The 21,156-nt window shown below is 48.8% G+C and overlaps 1 protein-coding gene and 1 long non-coding RNA gene across 7 annotated transcripts in view; one reads left to right on the forward strand and one right to left on the reverse strand.

Moving 5' to 3' along the window:
- MPP3 (MAGUK p55 scaffold protein 3) overlaps positions 1-15,003 on the reverse strand; it is an 81,098-nt gene extending 66,095 nt beyond the window's left edge. For 3 of the 6 annotated variants that reach the window (XR_014541014.1, XM_083583069.1, XM_083583066.1), the window contains exons 1-4: positions 14,329-14,673; positions 3,406-3,516; positions 1,908-2,026; positions 169-246 (exon numbers count right to left, since the gene is read on the reverse strand). Coding sequence is in view for 5 of the 6 variants with exons in the window: in XM_083583069.1 (XP_083439195.1) it covers positions 169-246; positions 1,908-2,026; positions 3,406-3,430 (222 nt within the window). In the remaining variant the exon portion in view is untranslated. Of the gene's footprint in view, positions 1-168; positions 247-1,907; positions 2,027-3,405; positions 3,517-14,297; positions 14,675-14,982 lie in introns of those variants that run through there. The other 3 variants (XM_083583068.1, XM_083583070.1, XM_083583067.1) reach the window with 3 other exon arrangements.
- Positions 1-21,156, forward strand: part of LOC310748254 — a 90,692-nt gene that overhangs the window by 15,362 nt on the left and 54,174 nt on the right. The window lies entirely within an intron of this gene.

The raw sequence follows: 21,156 nt of genomic DNA on the forward strand, positions 1-21,156 counted from the left end.
TGTGGCTCCTCTGCCCTGACAGAGTTTCTGGCTACCACAAAAGTCTTCAGGGTTCGGTAAGTGGGGTGGGGGCCTTGGCAGGTGCGCAGTGGCGCCAAACTCCAACGCCAACCCTGAACACACATGCTCAGAAGGAGGCAACGCTTGCATTTTCAACTAGACACTTACGTCTTCAGCTAGAGCCGAGGCGCTGTGCAGAACTGGGACCGGGCTCTGCCTTTCATAATGGCACAACTTTTCATGAATCTGAAACAGAAGGCAGATACAAACACATACAAAATATAATGTTCAAGCGGTCGTCATTTAAATGGGGCAGGGGCAGATGTGCAAAGCACTGTAGGCCAAAACACAAGCGCCAAAGACATTTGGAAACAGGCACTTTTCTCACAGAATCGTAAAGGTGGAAGGGACTATAAGGGTCATCTAGTCTGACCCCCCTGCAATGCAGGAATCTTTTGCCCAATGTCGGGCTCAAACCCACAACCCTGATTCTCGTGCTCTACCGACTGAGGTACCATACTGATATCTGTTGATATGCTAAAGCCACAAGCCTCTGAGCCAAAACAGGCAAACGGAAGCACTTGGTCTTAGAGAAAACATAGATATAGCGGACTTAGAAGAAACATGGTGGAACTGGGAGAACTGGGAGATCCAAAGCGAAAAGGCCTTCTTCCCTGTAGCCACCTGCCACATCTCAGATGGCGGAAAAACCTGGAGGAGTGTTGGAAGAGCAATAGCAGGGATGATTCGGTATGAAGCTTAAGGGTTAATTCTGTTAGCATTAAGGTAGGCTGGCGAATAATAATAATAATAATAATAATAATAATAATAATAATAATTTATACCCCTCCCATCTGGCTGGGTTTCCCTAGCCACTCTGGGCTGCTTCCAACAAAATATTAAAATACAGTAGTCCATCAAACATTAAAAGCTTCCCTAAACAGGGCTGCCTTCAGATGTCTTCTAGAAGCCTGGTAGTTGTTGTTCTCTTTGACATCTGGTGGGAGGGTGTTTCACAGGGCAGGTGCCACTACCGAGAAGGCCCTCTGCCTGGTTCCCTGTAACTTGGCTTCTCACAGTGAAAGAACCACCAGAAGGCCCTCGGAGCTGGAACTTAGTGTCCGGGCTGAACGATGGGGGTGGAGACGCTCCTTCAGGTATACTGGACCGAGGCCGTTTAGGGCTTTAAAGGTCAGCACCAGCACTTTGAGTTGTGCTTGGAAACATACTGGGAGCCAATGTAGATCTTTCAAGACCGGTGTTATATGGTCTAGCTGCCGCATTCTGGATTAGTTGTAGTTTCCGGCAAAGAGGGTGGGGACAGCAGGTGGGGTTGCTTAGCAACCAGGCAGAGCGGCATGATCTCTAGTGAGGCAGCATGTGCTCTGACTGGCTGTGAAGTTCTGAGGGAGTTTTCCTCTGAATGTTTAGTGCAATGTCTCCCTGCTATGTGGGGCAGGCCTTTGTGGGGACATATATGTGGAGAAAGTATAAGCCAGAGCTGTGTCAGGGCAGAGGCGCAACAAGAATGGCCGGGTAGTCTCGCCGCGGTAGCTAAGCAGGCCTGGCCAGGCTGGGAAGTCCACTAATGCCTGAGCATGGAAAGCTCTTGGAAATGCTCAAAAAATAATAATAATCATCATCATCATCTGCATCAGACTGGGCGGCATCCAACAAATGAAAACACAACACAGTATCAAACATTTTAAAACTTCCCTATACAGGGCTGCCTTCAGATGTCTTCTAAAAGCCATATATTTATTTCCTGGGCACTGCTGGGAGGGCACCCAGTAACCACGCTCTTGGTTACATCGCAATGCCCAGCTTTTTGAGTTCAGGGGTTCGAAAAGCAGCTCCCTTGGCTGAATGAAAGGCCAATTGGGAACCGGGCAGCTCAGAGTTTTTACCTTCATTAAATAGCTGAGACTCCTTTCGCTGAAGATGTCTCTCAGGAACACCATTTCCTCTTTGTGGTTGGAGTCGGGTCTCAGCTGGGACGTCAGGAGGGCGAGGGTCTCGTGCAAACCTGTCAGAGAAACGCAGAAGGAAATCACTGGGGGTACCGGTTATCCAGTGCTTTTGAAAAGCACAGCCAGAGCTGAAGGCCAAATCCTAGTGGCAGCTTCTGCAGAAAATGAGAAACCAGGGTTGGGGTGGGGAGCAGGGGACCCTGGTCTAGTAGGGTCAATGAAGCTCTCCCCCACCAAACACAGCCAGCCCTTACTTGCCAATGGGTCCAGAGGATGGATCTGTCAATAATAATAATAATAATAATAATAATAATAATTTGTTCATTTATACCCCACCCATTTGGCTGGGTTTCCCCAGCCACTCTGCACTCCTATGGGCAGATTGATGCCGTACACCTAAAGCACAAGACTCCCAAAGAATCCTGGGAACTGTAGTTCCCTCCTCATAGAGCTACAACTGCTAGCACCCTTAACTTACTACAGTTCCCAGGATTCTTTGGGGAAAGGCATATGCTTTAAATGTGCACTGGATGTGGTAGAAATTTATGATGCGAATCTCAGTGTTGCCCTTACAGAACTCCTTTGGTTGTTGTTGTTTTCTATTCCACCAGCCACTGAATTCTGGTTTTATAGTTTCAGCTCAGTCTTATTTTCATCGGTATTGTGTTTCTGAGAAAGACTTCAATTAAGCAGCATATGAATTGTCAAAATAATAATAATAATAACAACAACAATAATGGTAATACCTGAACCCCCCTCCTGATGTAAAACCTGAGGTAAAAATGTGGGGAACCGATTGGAAAAAGTGAGAAACTGTGAAAAACTGAAATTGACAGACTGAAATTGAAATTGACGGACTGAAACCAGCCTCACAAACCTGTCTGTGGAGAAACTATATGTTAAAACAATGTTTTAAGACCATGTAAAATGACGCCATGAACTCAATGCTATGTTCTTTTCTCTGTAGAGATTGTATTGTATGATAAAAAATAGAAAATAAAAGAAATTGACAGATTCACCCATAACTACCTGTAAACCACCCTAGGGATTTCTACTGGAGCACAACAAAAGAGAACCAGTGTTGTGTGATGGTTAAAACCTGGGAGGTTAAGGGTTCAAATCCCCACTCAACCATAAAGCTAGCTGGGTGACCTTTGACCAGTCCTTGCCTCTCAGCCTAACCTACCTCACAGGGCTGTTGTGAGGATAAAATGCAGGGGAAGAACTATGTATGCGACCTTGAGCTCCTTGAGGAATGGAGAGGCACAAATGCAATAAATATATAAAAATATTTCAAATATATTAATGGTATGTTACTGTTAATCTGTTAAGCCTTTACGGTGCTCTGAGCCAGGTTTTCAATCAAACATGGCTCTAATATAGCACCCTATTAAAACAGTTTGAGAATGTACTAAAACAGCAGAAGGTTCCTTACCTGAATCTTCTGACAGGACAGGCATGGCTTATTCCTCAGCTACCTAGAGTGGATGATGAATTTTCAGCCCGAATGACGGACTCACCCTCAGGGGTTATGGGCCCAGAATGTCTAGAGTCACAGAAACAAACAGATACGAATTGCTTTTGCATATTTGACCAAGGAAGGCTGGAAAGGTCATTATTATTATTAGTATTATTATTCAACAAGAGGTGGAGTTGTGCCTTATTCCAGGGCTGGGGAGATTTTGACCCTCCCAGTGTTGCTAGACTCCAATCAGCACCAGCCAGCATGGCCCATGGGAGTTGTAGTTCATCAACCTCTAGAGCAGCCTTTCTCAACCTGTGGGTCCCCAGATGTTGTTGAACTACAACTCCCATCACCTCCAGCTAGCAAGGCCAGAGCTCAGGGATGATGGGAGTTGTAGTCCAACAACATCTGGTGGCCCACAGGTTGAGAACCGCTGCTCTAGAGGGTCACAGGTTTCCCCCATCCCTGCCTTATTCAGATATTGCTGGCCATCTTTGTTTCCTCAGAATTCCTACCATGCTACAGTCAAACTTCAGTTGTCAAACTTAATCCGTTCCAGAAGCCCATTCGGCTTCCGAAATGTTTGACAACCAAGGCACAGCTTCCGATTGGCTGCAGGAGCTTCCCACACCCAAGGGGAAGCCGCATTGGACGTTCGGCTTCCAAAAAACGTTCGAAAACCAGAACACTTACTTCCGGGTTTTCAGCATTCGGGAGCCGAGGTCTGACTGTATTTGGAAAGAGACAATCACTCGGGGAGCAGTCAGTCAGGCTGGCCTCACAGCCCAACCAACACATTCCGAGAGACCAGAAACCTAAAGACGTGGACTCAAGGAGGGTACAGCCACAAAGGAGAAGGAACTGATGCTTGGGGCTGCAGACTTATAACGCAAGCCTGTGCGTGCCTACTGAGTGCCAAGTAAATATGCGCAGGACTGCACCCTTAACATTATTTCCCACTCGACTTTGTGCCTTAGCTCTCTAGTCTGCAGCACACCAGCAAAAACTTTTCTGCAGTCTTTTCATTTTTACTGGAGGGAAAACCTAATAAATCCCAGCAAAGCTCAACCCCCCCCCTTCCTGCTTACTGAACCTTTCTCTCTCATTTCAAAAAAATTGTTTCTAGGCTGTGCACTCCCTTTCTCTGGCATTGGGTTACACAACTCTTCGTCTTCTTCTTCCTCTTCTTCTTTTTTTTAAAAAAGGTAAAATAGCTGCAGACAGGAGATTCCACGTATAGCTCAACAAATTCATCCTGCAGCAAGGTTCATCCAGGAACCATTTTCTAGAGCAGTAGCTTTCAGCAAAAAAAAAGCTTCAGTAAAAGGTAAAAAAAAAGCTAAAGGACCCCTGGACGGTTAAGTCCAGTCAAAGGTGACTATGGGGTTGCGGTGCTCATCTTGCCTTCAAGGCCGAGGGAGCCAGCGTTTGTCCACAGACAGCTTTCTGGGTCATGTGGCCAGCAGGACTAAACCGCTTCTGGCGCAATGGAACACCGCGACGGAAATCAGAGCGCATGGAAACGCCGTTTACCTTCCCACCAAAGCGGTACCTATTTATCTACTTACACTGGTGTGCTTTCGAACTGCTAGGTTGGCAGGAGCTGGGAAAGAGAAACGGGAGCTCAGTCCACCACAGGGATTTGAACCCCCGACCTTCCAATCGGCAAGGTCTACCAAGCTTGCATGTTGAGCACACTGCTTTACAGAAGTGAGTCGTGGGCAATTTACACCTGCTAGGAGCAATGCCTCAATGCCTCCCTCACACGATATGTCAGGAAATTTTGGGGCATCACATGGCAGGACAGAGTCTCAAGCAAAGATGTGCTCTCCCCAAGCCATCGTTCCCAGCATGTTTGCACTCCTGCCCCAGCGACGTCTACGCTGGCTTTGTCATGTTCACAGAACGGAAGAAGGCAGGATCGGAAGGCTGAATGGAAGAAGGCAGAACTGAAGAAGGCTGGAGCTGGCACCAGGCCCACTGGCAGAACAATTCTGTGCTACAACATTAACATTGGCAACATTAACATTGTGGGAATCCCTTGCACTTGTAGACAGACAGTCAGGTCACATATCCACAACAGTGACCAGAGGAGGAATGACCGCTGGGAGGATCGCAGAGAGAAGAAACACCATGGGACATCTGCAGCAGTACAACCAGACGCCTTCATCTGCCCCAGCTGCAACAAAACATGACTCTCCCATATTGGTCTCTACAGCCACAGCAGGCGCCGTAACTGTAACTCTCCAACAATTTGACTTCACCCCGAAAGCGCACTCTTCCATTGTCTCTCAAGACAGATGGACGCCATAGAGAGTAGGAGAGCCAGGAGAAAATTCACATCAGGCGACCAATGCGCCCCTCATATAGTGCAAGAATAGACGAGTCTAAGAGGCCCAGGACAAAAAATTTCACAGTGACAGTGGTTCATTTACCAGAAGTAACGTATTTAGCATTAACTCTGGAACTGTATGCTCAATTTTGACCAAACTAAGCTTCCTGGTGTATATTTTGCTCTAGGAGGCTTAATTTGGTATACACATTATTTCCAGCTGTCCTCACCCCCACTACCAGCCAAAACTTTGTTTTGACCAAACCAGGAAATGGTTCGTCACCTGGGAATGTCTTCCTAACAGCATCGCCACCCCACATCAGAAGCCTGAGTTCTCATGAGCAGCTTCACCAACCGCTAAGGAAAACTCAAGAGATGACAGATCAACCAAGCCTGCCGTAATATGTAAGATTTCTAACACACAGTGCTCAGGAAGAGCAAATTGTTAAGCACCAAGGTAATGACAGACCACGGCTTTGAGGGAGAGTACCTGCTTAGCAAGGGACGCGGGTGGCACTGTGGGTTAAACCACAGAGCCTAGGGCTTGCCGATCAGAAGGTCGGCGGTTCGAATCCCCACAACGGGGTGAGCTCCCGTTGCTCGGTCCCTGCTCCTGCCAACCTAGCAGTTCGAAAGCACGTCAAAGTGCAAGTAGATAAATAGGTACCGCTCCGGCGGGAAGGTAAACGGTGTTTCCCTGCGCTGCTCTGGTTCGCCAGAAGTGGCTTAGTCATGCTGGCCATATGACCCAGAAGCTGTACGCCGGCTCCCTCGGCCAATAAAGCGAGATGAGAGCCGCAACCCCAGAGTCGTCTGCGACTGGACCTAATGGTCAGGGGTCCCTTTACCTTTACCTGCTTAGCAAACTGAAGCTCCCAGGTTCATTCTCCAGATAAGACCGCAAAACTCCCCTACCTGAAACCTTGGGAGAACAGCTACCATTTACCTGAGCTAGTGGTAGGAGCTGCCAGCATAAGCCAGCTCCCTAAGCTCTGAATCTTGTGGCAAACGTAGCCATTCACCCAGGAATTTCCTCGCCTCATCCTCCCCTGCCATGATGGAAAGTCCTAATTTTAAAAGGCCTTGAGCCTGCCGCTGTTACATAATCCTGTCCACTTCCATTTCCTCGCTTTGTTACGGATGTCAGGCAGCCCCGCGGCATCAGGCCCATGTTAGATGACGCTTACATATGTTCACAAGCAGCAAGGACTGCCGGGGAGAGACCTCGGCTCAATGGCTGCGCACGTGATGCGCATGCAGAGCATCGCCACTTCCAGCGCGGACGCCTTGCCTCTTAAGAGAACAGATAGCAGGGTGACAGTCAAAGAGGCTTCTCTTCCTGAAGCCTCTGAGAGCCACAGCTGGTCAAAGCAGACAATACGGTCGTAAACTTGGTGGTCGAACGGAATCCATTCCGGAAGTCCGTTTCCAAAACATTCGGAAACCAAAGCGCAGCTTCTGATTGGCTGCAGGAAGCCAATCAGAAGCCACGGAAGCCCCGTCGGACATTCAGCTTCCAAAAATAGTTCGCAAACCAGAACAGTCAATTCCAAGTTTGAGGCGTTCAGGAGCCAAAACATTTGGGAACTAAGCTGTTTGACTTCCAAGGTACGACTGTACTCGGACAGATTGATAAATAAGCAATGGATACTAGACAGTATGTCTCTGACTACCAGTTGCTGGAAACTACAGAAGGGTACTGCAGTGTTAGAAATTTAGGTACAGTATGCAGTGGTACCTCGGGTTACATACGCTTCAGGTTACATACGCTTCAGGTTACAGACTGCGCTAACCCAGAAATAGTGCTTCAGGTTAAGAACTTTGCTTCAGGATGAGAACAGAAATCGTGCTCTGGCGGCGCGGCGGCAGCAGGAGGCCCCATCAGCTAAAGTGGTGCTTCAGGTTAAGAACAGTTTCAGGTTAAGAACGGACCTCCGGAACGAATTAAGTACTTAACCCGAGGTACCACAGTATAAGCTAGGCGCCAAATGGCTCCCTAAACCAAGGTTGTAGTTGCCATAAAGGAAGGTCTAGTTGCCATTTGGGGGCAAGGCAGCTCTAAAGTCTTATTTTTCAAATGATGGGCTGGCTGGCTGATTCCCAGTTGAACATCCAGTGACAAAGAATAAAAAGTCACTTGATCCAGAGACAGTCCACATATCTATCAGCCTCTTCTGACCTATTTAGCAGATCAAGCCTAATCAGACTAATTCTATGCTCTGACTATCCAACTATCTGACTTTTAGAAGACATCGGATGGCACCCCTGTTTAGGGAAGATTTTAATGTTTGATGTTTTATCGTGTTTTTAATATTCTGTTGGGAGCCGCTCAGAGTGGCTGGAGAAACCCAGCCAGATGGGCAGGGTAATAATAATAATAATAATAATAATAATAATAATAATAATAATAATAATAATTTATTATTTATACCCCGCCCATCTGGCTGGGTTTCCCCAGCCACTCTGGGCGGCTTCCAACTGAATATTAAGAACAGTACAGCATCAAACATTAAAAACTTCCCTAAAGAGGGCTGCCTTCAGTTGTCTTCTATTATTATTTGTCAGGGGCTCGGGAGCAGGAGCAGAGGGGAGAGAGGAAATGGAGAGCAAAGGGGAAGAATCCGAGGGCAGCGTAGGGGAGTATGACAGTGGCCCGAAATATTCCATGAGCTTCTCCAGCGAATCAGAAGATTCCCAGAAGGGGGCGCCGATGGTCAGGGCAAGGGGGGTCCCAGGGGGGACGCACCAGAAACAAGGAGCCAGCGGGGACCCCCAAAGCAGCAGCGGGGGATCAGGACCAGTTTCACCACCAGAGCGTAGTGGGGGGGAAGAGTCACATGTGTCAGGGCCAGCGTCTCCTCCAGCGGGGAGAGAAGATGAGTCAGGGCTGACCACACCTCCATCGGAGAGTGGGGGAACGGAGGGGAGGTCAGTTGCAGCTAGCCCACCCGAAGGGGGAAGCAGTGACAGCAGCAGTGAAACGGTCAGGAGGAAAGTTACTGGCTGGGCGCGCACGCCAAGTTCAAATGTACAGGCGCGAGGGACAGCAGGAGACCCGGATTGGGAACCAGCTCCTAAAGCCCGCCGGAGGGAGGGGGAAGACTCAGGGGATTCAGCATCAGAAGAGTCTAGAAAGGGCGAGACCCCGACGGACAGGCGGAACCAGAGGAGGAAAGAGCAGAGGAAGAGGTGGAGCAAGGCTAGAGTCTTAAACTGGTGTCTGGGGGGAGGAGACTCAGACGGAGCTTCAGCGGTCTAGAGTTTGAGACGTAGAGCTGCACGCCGCGGCTGTGGAAGTGAAACTGAACTTCAATAAAGACTTTCGTACTTAACAACGAAGCGGCGTTGGTCCTTTGTGAGCTGGGATCTCGGGCAGCTCTGACATTATTATTATTACTATTATTACTATTATTATTATTATTATTATTATTATTATTAAATTAATGTTTGGTGCTGTATTGTGTTTTTAATATTCGGTTGGGAGCCGCCCAGAGTGGCTGGGGAAACCCAGCCAGATGGGCGGGGTATAAATAAATAAATTATTATTATTATTATTATTATTACTACTACTACTACTACTACTACTACTACTACTACTACTACAGTGGTACCTTGGTTTTCGAACAGAATGCGTTCCAGGAGTTCATCCAATGCCTGGAACCGTTCAGAAACCAAAGCACAGCATCCTGCAGCCAACCGGAAGCCGTGAAAGCCGTGCGGGACATTCAGCTCCCAAAAATCTTTTGAAAAACAGAAAACACACACCCAGGTTTTGATCGTTCAGGAGCCGATTAATTCGGGAGCCAAGGCGTTTGGCTTCCAAGGTACAACTGTACTACGCACTTTTGCTCAGAAACAGGTCCCCACAATCCTACATAGTGTTTACCCAAGTCCAGCTGGATTCAGGGGGGCTTATTATCCAGCAGATGATCTTTCAATGGGAGTTTTCACATTCAGTCTTAAACCTGCTTGCCTGAGAGGAAGCTCCATTCAACTCAGTGGGACTTTCTTCTGAGTAGACACTGTACAGTGGTACCTCAGGTTACATGCACTTCAGGTTACATATGCTTCAGGTTACACACTCCGCTAACCCAAAAATAGTGCTTCAGGTTAAGAACTTTGCTTCAGGATGAGAACAGAAATCGTGCTCCGGCAGCGCGGCAGCAGCAGGAGGCCCCATTAGCTAAAGTGGTGCTTCAGGTTAAGAACAGTTTCAGGTTAAGAACGGACCTCTGGAACGAATTAAGTACTTAACCCGAGGTACCACTGTATATGGAGCCGCACCTTTCAGGCAACTCAGCACTTTTTTGTCTTCCTACCTTCAGGCAGCAGAAGGTATGTTGTGATCCATCGCATTAAGGCCAGTATGGCTATACGCCAAGCCCACTAACCACTAGCCCAGACTTCCCTAACCCAGTACCCTCTAAGTGTTTTGGACCGCAAACCTCACAATCCCCTGTCATTGGCCATGGTGACTAGGGCTGATGGGAGTTGGAATCCAAAAATGCTGGAGGCAACCAGCAGGGATACTTTAGCTGAGATTTCTGCATTGCACCGGGGCTGGACTAGATGCCCCTTGGGTTCCCTTCCAACTCCACAATTCTATGATTCCAGGACCAAGTTGGGAAAGACTGCCTAGACCTTTTGCCCATCTGCTCTGGTCCTAATACCTTCCCACACACAAGTACGAAATGTTCTGCCATCCACACTGCAGCGGCATACAGGCACTCTGTGCAAGACGTCTCTAGCTGAACTTTGCAAGGATGTTGACAAGCAAAGCACAACACAGGGCAGCCCTTTGAGATTTGGGGCTTGGATTCTCCACTGTGGGACCATCCTTGCATCAGGCACCTTCCACCCTAGGGGACCTTCTTTTGCTTCCAGGCTCGACACAATCAAAAGCCAGAACCTTTTTTTTTCTGAAAAGGTGCAGAAGACACAGATACTTCTCCACCTTGGACCTCCACTGGCACACAGGCTGGGTACACACTGCAACCTTTCTTTCACTCAATGAATTCTGGGCACTGTAGTTTCCCCCTAACATTCACAATTCCCAACAACTCTTAGCAAACTGCAATACCCAGAATTCTTTGAGGGGGGAGTGGTATGGTTTCAAATTGGATGAGGGATTGCATTGCAGTCTATGATTCTAGGCATGAAAGGGTTAAGATCATGAAGTAAGCTGTCCTGCCAGGCTTTGCTCACCTAAGCAGGGACTAGGTGATCGAGCTCAATGTGTGAAGAGGTCTAAGTTGGTTGCTCCAAGCTCAGAAAAGATGGTTCTCACAAGCCATTCTTGAGTTTCTTTACCAACAGTTTAGGAACTTCACCACTTGGCAACTAAGCCAAGTTTTACTGCCTATGCAACTTTTCTGACTGATGTATGGAAAAGCACATGAACCTGACCTTTGAAGAGGTTGTAAGTATTTTTTATTTTATTTTTAGCCTACCAAACGTGTGGTCTTTTCCTAAACTGGGGGAAGAGGGAAATTGTGGAACTCACAAGGACATACATTAGTAATCTAACAGCCTGTATTTCCACGTGTTGCTGCATATTCTGTGATTTTAAATCTCTACTGGGGTTCTCTCACCCAAGAGTACTTGCCCCAAACCTGGATCTTGGCACCCAGGAATTCTCCTTTCATTCATATATACAATGCGCTTTTTCTGGGGGTACACAGGGGTACGCATACCCCTAAACATTTTGTGAATCTTTGTACTTTTGTTCATTTACTGTATTCATTTTTCCAATTTGAACTATAAAATGGTGATTTTCTTGAGTCAAAATGAGAGTACCCCTAAACATTTTTTTAGAAAAAAGCACTGCACACACACACACATCCTTGAACCACACTTTGAATGTACAGTGGTACCTTGGTTCTCGAACAGCTTAGGTGATGAACAAATCAGCTCCCAAACGCCGAAAACCTGGAAGAAAGTGTTCCGGTTTTCAAATGTTTTTCAGAAGCTGAACATCTGACACGGCTTCTGCTTGAGTGCAGGAAGCTCCTGCAGCCAATCGGAAGCCGCGCCTTGGTTGTCAAATGGTTTGGGAGTCAAACGGACTTCCGGAACAGATTAAGTTCGAGAACCAAGGTACCACTGTATAGTGTTTATGCAGCCTTAGTTACAGTCTAGCAAGAAGTGGTTTCTAATGCAGTTATTTTATTGTATTGCACTTTAAAAATTGTCCTTCATCAACAGATATCCCAGGGCAGTTCCAAAACATTTAAAACAGGCCAGCTAAATACACACAGTACTATGGAACCTAATAAAAAAAACCTGTCATTTTATTTTATTTTTTAAAAGATCCAATTACAGTGGTACCTCAGGTTAAGTACTTAATTCGGTCCGGAGGTCCGTTCTTAACCTGCAACTGTTCTTAACCTGAAGCACCACTTTAGCTAATGGGGTTTCTTGCTGCTGCCGCCACCGCCACCGCTGTGCGATTTCTGTTCTCATCCTGAAGCAAAGTTCTTAACCCGAGGTACTATTTCTGGGTTAGCGGAGTCTGTAACCTGAAGCATATGTAACCCGAGGTACCACTGTACAAGCAAAACATATACCACCGTTTTCAGGCTTCAGTGCTGACAACCCAGAGTCCCTACATGTAGCAAGAAATCCATTTGTGGGGGTAGTATGCCATCAAACTGAACAAACATCATCAGCTCCCAAGTTTACTTAGAAGTCTGCACAGCCAGCTTCTGCCATCACAAGCATTTGGCTGGCCTTAAGCGTTTGTCCTATGGCTTAAGGCTTGGCCCTCGGCCCACACTGTGCTTTGCACAGGCAGCTTCTCTTTGATGGACTCAGAATCGTGGGTTTTGCTTTGGGCCAGTCTCTGCCCCTCAGCAGATCCTAAAAGCCTCTCCTGCCTCCTGGGTGAATCTCATAGGTCAGGCCATCAGAATGGCAGGTCACCCGGCCAATCCAAAGCAGTAGCAGTAGCAGGTCCCACTTGTCAGCATCCCAGAGGCAACTGGTTGGCCACAGTGAGGAACAAGATATTGGTCTAGGACTGCATTTACACCATAGATTTAAGGCATTTTGATACCGCTTTAAACAGCCATGGCTCCCCACAAAGAATTCTGGGAGCTGTAGTTTGTTGAAGGTGCTAAGAGTTCTTAGGAGACTCCTATTACCCTCACAGAGCTACAGTTTCCAGAGTTCCCTGGAAAGAGGCACTGATTGTTAAACCACTTTGCGTGCATCAGTTTGAAGCGGTATACAGTGGTACCTCGGATTAAGAACTTAATTCGTTCTGGAGGTCCGTTCTTAACCTGAAACTGTTCTTAACCTGAGGTACCACTTTAGCTAATGGGGCCTTGTGCCACCGCCGCGCAATTTCTGTTCTCATCCTGAAGCAAAGTTCTTAACCTGAGGTACTATTTCTGGGTTAGCGGAGTCCGTAACCTGAAGCGTCTGTAACCTGAAGTGTCTGTAATCCAAGGTACCACTGTATTAAATGGTATGGGGAATCTCTGCCCGCCTCCAATGTTGCTGAACTACAACTCCCAACAGTCCCAGCAAGCAAGCCAGGGAAGATGGGAGTTATAGTTCAGCAACATCTGGATGGCCACAGGTCCCCAAAACCTGCACCAGCCCATCAGCACATATGTGTGTGAAAGGAGCACAGAGACAGGGAATAGCAAGGAAAACCGCATCTCATTTTGCTCTCTGATTCACCAACCTCTCCCCTAGGATGTGAGAAATCACAGGAACACCTGAGCACGTGCAGAGGGCCTTTCCCTCATGGGTGAGTAAGCGCAACCAATCCCCCACACAGACAGAACACATGCCACATGCAGGCCTGAGAGCTGCCTGCCTGCTCAGATGGTACAGCATACACCTCTTAATCTCAAGGTTGCGGGTTCGAGCCCAACATTAGGCAAAAGATTATTGCAATGAAACGGGTGCGACTAGATGACCCTCTACAATTCTATGCTTCTAGGAAATCATTGCCCTCTGTTCCCCGGAGTAACTCCCGGAGTGAGGCCTCCAGACGAGACGTTCCCCTGAACGAAGCCTGGCCAACGTCCAGCCCCTCGGACGTGCGGTCCAAGTGGTAGCGAGGCTTACCCTCGGCACTACCGCGTCATGCCAGGGCATCATGAGAAAGCATCTCTGAGCAGGGCGTCACGGCTCTCCCGCCACAAGGGACCCCTCCAGATCAAGAGAGAGGGCAGGGGATTTCCCCAGGTCAACGGCGAATGATTTCCAACTGCAGAGATGCTATGGGGGACACCCAGGTAACCAACCACCTTTCCAAATTAAACGTTGCCTGGGGGCGGGAAAGAGACAGAAACAGACTATCCTTTGGAGGGACGGGGAGGAGGCCGGATAGGTGCAAGAACCCATGGGGGTTAGGGGGAGAGAGGGGGGAAAGAGAGAGCGGAGGAGAGTCCAGAGGGAGGGCCAGGTGTGCGCGCGCGCAGCTCTCCAGGCTTCGCTCGGCTCGGCCCAGCCCGGCCTTTTCTCCCCCGCTCCTCCCAACGCCGCTGCCGCCTGGCTCGCCCGCCTGCCTACCTACCTGCCCGTCCGGATCCCCGCTGCAACGTTACCCACGGGAGGAGCGGCGATCCGCGCTTCGCCGGCCGCCCTGGCTGGTCCCTTCCTTCGGCGGCGTCCACCGGCTGCGCGCGCGCGCTGCGCTCTGCTCTGCTCCCCGGCAGGGCGCGCCTCGCTCATGCGCTTCGCGGCGAGGATGGGACTCGTGGGGAAGGAAGGAGGGAGGGAGGGGAGGAGAGACAACAACGCCCCCCCCCTTCGCCTTTGCACATGCCCTCCTCCCCCTTTTGTTCGGCGCCGGGAACAGAAAGCCCGCCAGGCGCTGCTCTCCTCCGGCCTCCTTCCTCTCTCGTGCGCCCCGGGAGTTGCGCCTCCGAGCGGCGGAGAGAGGGAGACCCCCTCCCCAGACGCAGGCGCGCCTGCTTCTCGCCGGCCCAGGGTCCTGATTCCGCCGTGGGGAGGGGGAAAGGGGGATTGCTCTGCTTTCTCCTGCGCACGCTTACTCGTGAGTCAGTCTCCCTGGACCCGGCGGGATTTGCTCCCGAGTAAACGTGGCCTCGCCGCGGTTTGGTGGCGGGTTAATGACTTTTGCACTGCGGCGCCTTTCCTCTGGCTCCGTGCCCTGTCTCGCCCGGGACAGGGAATCGGGGTGGGGTGGCGTATCGGGGGTGCCTGGTGCGCCCGAGAAGAAGAGGCCCTCTCACTACCATCAAGGCCGGGAGGAATCCTCTGCTCAGTTGGGGGATTCCCTCGCCGCGGTTCCTGGAGCGCCGGAGATGGAACAGGGAGGGGGGTCGGTTCCACCCATCGCTCCACCCTCCTTGGCTGGAAGCCCAGGGAAATACATAGGGAGGTGGCTCAGTGGCTTTGCATACAGAAAGTCTTATGTTCGAGGTCCAGCCGTCTCTAAGTAGGGCTGAAAATGTCCCTTCTGTGAAACCCTAAAAAGGTGCTGGCAGTGTTGACTGGGGTTTTTGTGCATCAAATGTAGCCCTTTCCGCCTAGTCCCTGAGACTCATCCCAGGCCTTCCTTCACATCCTGGGTGTTTTTGCCCAGCCGGAATACAGTGGTACCTCGGGTTACATACGCTTCAGGTTACAGACTCCGCTAACCCAGAAATATTACCTCGGGTTAAGAACTTTGGTTCAGGATGAGAACAGAAATCGGTGGCGCGGCGGCAGCAGGAGGCCCCATTAGCTAAAGTGGTACTTCAGGTTAAGAACAGTTTCAGGTTAAGAACGGACCTCCGGAACGAATTAAGTACTTAACCCGAGGTATCACTGTATGTGCTTGAGATCTAATAATCCCTCTTGTTTTTCTGAATGGAGGCTAGAGAAGGTTGTGTGCAAAACTAGCCAGACTGTAATATTTACATTCAGTGCTCCGCCCACTTTTGCTTCTGGCCCCGCCTTCTGCTTGCCTGTGGCCCTCGAATGGTTACCCACAAGAGAATGCGGCCCTCAGACTGAAAAGCATTCCCCACTCCTCCAGGAAACCAATACTGACCTAAATGAACCAAGAACCAGATATGCTACCCAGCAGCCTCCAACATTCCTAAATTACCGAGTTTCTTCTTTTACCGTTTCTGTGTTTTTATTATGTTGGTTTTAATTTTGATGTTTGGTTGGAGTTGTGCTTCCCTACAGCCTTTTGTCTCTGTTGCTTCGTTTGTTTTGCCCTCCGGCACTTTTCTCTTCCGCTGTTTACTGTGGAATGACCCTTCCCCCCTTTTTTTCCTCCTTTCTTCGACAAATATTAGTAGTCGAGATCCGCAGAGAGCCTGCAGGCTCTCAAAAGCTGTGTTGGTAACCACATGAGAAAAAGCAGCATCAAACGCCACTCTGAGTAGCTGCTGGGAGCGGGGCTGCTCTCAGAATTCCCAAGCAGACACAAACCAGCACCTGAGTGCAGTCGAAGCAGGATCGTTGCTACATCCCCTCTGCATTCTGTTCTGCCTGTATTGTATTGCACCTGTGGCAGTGAAGCCTCTGGCACCAATCGGCTGTTGCGATTCCACAGAATGCTCCCAACCAAGCTGTCAGAATGTTTGCAATCCGTATTCTTTGAGGAAAGGGAAGCACGTCAGCTTGACTCGGGTGGAAGCCTAATGAAAGTTGCACAAAGAGGAAGTCCTGCCGGGTGCAGTTTCTGTTCTTGCTGCAGCATTGTCACTTGGAAAAGTCTAAGGAAGGCAGCGTCGGTGAAGAAGCAGGGAGGCATGCAATAAATTTTGCACACTGGCGATGTACATTAGTTCTTCGAATGCAGAATTCTACTTGTTGTTTTTAAACTTGCCTTTCGGCCCACAAGGACTCCCGGCAAGTGTATGAAATAGGCCCTAAAAGCCGCATTTTGACATTCCCAAAATGCCCCGATGCACCAAAATTCCTGGAAATGTCAGCTTCTACCAGGTGGTACGTTCAAGCCAACTATGAGGACTCTGACTCATTGCTGCCCATCCTACCTCACTGGGTTGTTGTGATGGTAAAAGGGTAAGCTGATTAGAGCTCTCAGGAGAAAGGTCAGTTTGTTTGTTTTTAATGTAATCTAAGGTCCGTATAGTTAAAGCTATGGTTTTTCCAGTAGTGATGCATGGAAGTGAGAGCTAGACCATAAAGAAGGCTGATCGCCGAAGAATCGATGCTTTTGAATTATGGTGCTGGAGGAGACTCTTGAGAGTCCCGTGGAGTGCAAGAAGATCAAACCTCTCCATTCTGAAGGAAATCAGCCCTGAGTGCTCACTGGAAGGACAGATCCTGAAGCTGAGGCTCCAATACTTTGGCCACCTCATGAGAAGACTCGCTGGAAAAGACCCTGATGCTGGGAAAGATGAAGGGCGCAAGGAGAAGGGGACGACAGAGGACGAGATGGTTGGACAGTGTTCTCGAAGCTACCAGCATGAGTTTGACCAAACTGCGGGAGGCAGTGGAAGACAGGAGTGCCTGGCGTGCTCTGGTCCACGGGGTCACGAAGAGTCGGACACAACGACTAAACCATAATAGCTGTTAATAATTTTTGAATTTCTGACTGCGTTTTCAGGATAAAGAATGCTTTACGTATATTACCACTGTCCTCCTGCTCCCTCTCTGCATCTCTTCATCAGCTGGTCAATGCGCTAAAAATGGCCATAGCCGCGTCTTGAGCCTGCCCAGCAGCAAATGCCCTGTATACTTTGTGCAATGCTGCTTCTTCCATGCATAAAACTTTCCCTGCTGGTTACATAACCAGCGCTTGCATCTCTCTCCCCCCCCCCAACTCCCTTTCAATGCTAATGAAGTCACATTAAGGAAAGTGGGGTTTTCAATGTGATCTTCCTCCTTCAGATTAGATGGGAGAACAAAGGTTTCTTTCTCTCTCTTTTTGCCATAACTATGTTTATTCTTTGCAAAGGGGGTAGATCGACAGGGTACACACCAACCCAAATTATAACGTGCATTGTCTATAACGTGCAACTTCATTCTGCTTCCAAGTTGGCAGCTTTTTGTGTTGCCATTGCTTTTAATATTATTTAAAAAATGTGGAATTAGCCAGAGCATCTTGCTGGTACACTGGACAGTGTACATTGCATGAGTGAATAACATCTTAGTGTGGTTTAGCTGCCTTCGGAGAATCTTGATTTGTGGCTGCATGGTTAATTTCTCAGAGATCGCAGAGCACCCATGAAGAAATGGAGACATTAAATTACAATATTAACAGCATGCTTTGCTCTCACTTTTTTTTTTGCAAAGAATGCATCATGCCTGTGATTCAGGGATGCCTTCCATGTGGGAGATCCCTTGCTGTTGCAAGACGGGGGTGAGATTCCCTGCCTCCTTTCTATGCATTATACAGGCTATAATTTACAGTTCTAGGGAGCTGCAGCTAACGGTTTTGGCTAGCAAGGATCAAATCAAAGCCCTCTCCGCAAAAGCTAGCAGGATCCAGCCACTTACCTGCCCCCTATTTCTAGAAAGGGAAAATAATAGCCTTGTGCTTTCATCAGTCAACAACTTCCTACCCTATGCCAGGTTGCTCTAACTGCTGCAGTTGTTAATGCCAAAGTACCCTATTCATGTAAACGACAGGTAAGCGGCTCTCTCGAGAACAAACATGCAGCCTGAGCTTTTAGCTCTCTCTACCAGGTAATAAAATCTGGCTTATTATTCAGGCACAGGAGCAAACTCAGATGAATTTCCTGGCTCTCGCTGAGTCCATAGCTCAGAAATTTCTTTTCCCTTGCCCTCAGCACACATACTTTTTGTGTCTCTTTCCATTTGGAAAGACTTTTTTTAAGCAAATGCCCCTGTTGTCTTTTTGATTGAATTTCACATCGTTTTCAGTAGTGCTTCTCAAGCTGTCTGATACGGTGGGCCATTGATTCCCACCCCTTCCAGTGTGCTAGGAATCACTATCATACTTGTTCCCTGAAGCATCCCACAAAAACTGGGCTATGGTGGAGTCAGCCAGGAGTGGCAACTGATGGCTCACAGTCCAGCACTGCTGCACAGGCTACCAGTTTGAGTAAGGTAAAAGGTAAAGGATCCCTGGATGGTAAAGTCCAGTCGAAGGCGACTATGGGGTTGTGGCACTCATCTCGCTTTCAGGCCGAGATGAGATGGCGTTTGTCCACAGACAGCTTTCTGGGTCATGTGGCCAGCATAACTAAGCTGCTTCTGGTGCAAACGGAACACCCTGATGGAAACCAGAGTGCATGGAAATGCCATTTACCTTCCCGCAGCAGCAGTACCTATTTATCTACTTACACTGGCGTGCTTTCGAACTGCTAGGTTGGCAGGAGCTGGAACTGAGCAACAGGAGCTCACCCTGTCGTGGGGATTCGAACCAGCGACCTTCTGATTGGCAAGCCCAAGAGGCTCAGTGGTTTAGACCACAGGGCAACCAATGCAGCACTGTTCTACAGCCACTTCCAAAAGCCTGAGCTTAGCTCCTCCACTGCGGAGGAGTACTGGGAGGGGGCAGGTTGCAGAGGAGAATGGGAAGAGGGGTCTTCAACCCTTCCCTTGCTTGTCACTTTCTTCCTGCAGTGTCCCATCCCCACCCAGCCAGTGTCCTAGCCCCACACTTGCGATGTACCATTAAGTTCCATACCTCCACTACACAAACCTATAAGTTCATTGCAACCATGGGCATATGCAAGCCATGCATTTAAATCATATTTGAGGGCCACCCAAGAATCTTGGGAACTATAGTTTCCCTCCTTGCAGAACTACAGTTCCCAACACCCCATACAAACTACAGTACCCAGGATTCACTGGGGGGAAGCCACGTTAAATGAATGTTGCTTTAAATGTATGGTGCCGCTGTGCCTTGAGAACCACTGCTCTTCACAGTGTGATTTAACTGTGAGCATTAAAGGTGATACCTGCCAGGAATGACCGCCCCCTCTGAGCAGTGGCAGAGGAGCCAGCTGGGTCAGGAAGACCAGCGGTGTAAGCCGCAGAGGTGCTGAGCCCAGACACAAGGCTGACATAGAGTTGGAGCCACTCAACTCCCTGAGACCTCCAAACTGGGATCCCTGGAGGCAGGTCCCATTGAAGCCAGATTCTGCAGAGAAATTGGTTCCCTTTGCACCAAGCGCATGACATTTGGCCAAGGACATTTCGGAAGGCCCATAGTTCAGCAATGGAGCACCTGCTTTGCATCCAGAAGGTTCCAGATTCAATCTCCGGCATCTCCAGGTCAGGCTAGCAAAGAACCCTGCCTAAAATCCTGGGACACCCCCTCCAGCCAGTGTAGACAATACTTAGCTAGATGGATCAATGCGCTGACTTTGTATAAGGCTGCTTACTATGTTTCACATTTCCTGGTACCTGCTGACCAGAACAGGCAATTAATTGTACCAGGCAGGAGATGACTGAGAGAAGGTGCAGTTCTAGGCTTCATAGGAGAGGCTGGCCCCTTTAAGACTTCCCGCTTTTCAGAAAGGGAGAGAACCTTGGGAAGGGGTAGCCTGGCTCTGGAGCAGCTTTTAAAAAGGAAAACAAAAAAACACCAAACTTGTGGAAGCAAAAGTCTGATTAGAGTTACTGGTGATCCTGCAAGGAGCTGTCCGTGGTGCTGTAGCACCCAGAGTGGGAAGAGAACAGAGCAGCCCGAAAGGAGTGATTCGCCAGAACCCTGGACAGGAACATTTCACCCGGACACAGGTGTCTTTGTAGGCCCCATTTGTAAATACAGTGGTACCTCGGGTTACAGATGCTTCAGGTTACAGACTCCGCTAACCCAGAAATAGTACCTCGGGTTAAGAACTTTGCTTCAGGATGAGAACATCGGCGGTGCAGCAGGAGGCCCCATTAGCTAAAGAGGTATCTCAGGTTAAGAACAGTTTCAGGTTAAGAACGGATCTCTGGAACGAATTAAGTTCTTAACCCGAGGTCCTAAGGTCTTAACCTGAGTACTACTGCCCTGGCTAGTCTCATGTATGGTAATACAGTGGTACCTCTAGTTACAAACTTAATTCGTTCCAGAGGTCCGTTCTTAACCTGAAACAGTTCTTAACCTGAGCCGTGCTTTTGCTAATGGGGCCTCTTGCTGCTGCTGAGCCACCGATACATGATTTTCGTTCTCATCCTGGGGCAAAGTTCTCAGTTCAAGGTAACTCTTCCAGGTTAGCGGAGTTTGTAACCTGAGGCATTTGTAACTCGAGGTACCACTGTAGTACCTTCCATAGGGCTGCCCTTGGAAACCATCCAGAAACTTCAAATAGGCACAGCATGCCATTGCCTCCTTCTGAACAGGGCTAAGCTGGCAAGGATGTATTGCGCCAGTGCTGAAATTTCTGTGTCAGTTACTAGTTGGTTTCCAAAGTGCTGGTTTGGGAGTATAAGGCCCCAACGTGTCCTGGGCCCTGCCTAACTCAGGAAATGCCTTCTGCTAGATA

This window comes from Podarcis filfolensis, assembly GCF_964270895.1.
Source record: "Podarcis filfolensis genome assembly, chromosome: 13".
NCBI lineage: Eukaryota > Metazoa > Chordata > Lepidosauria > Squamata > Lacertidae > Podarcis > Podarcis filfolensis.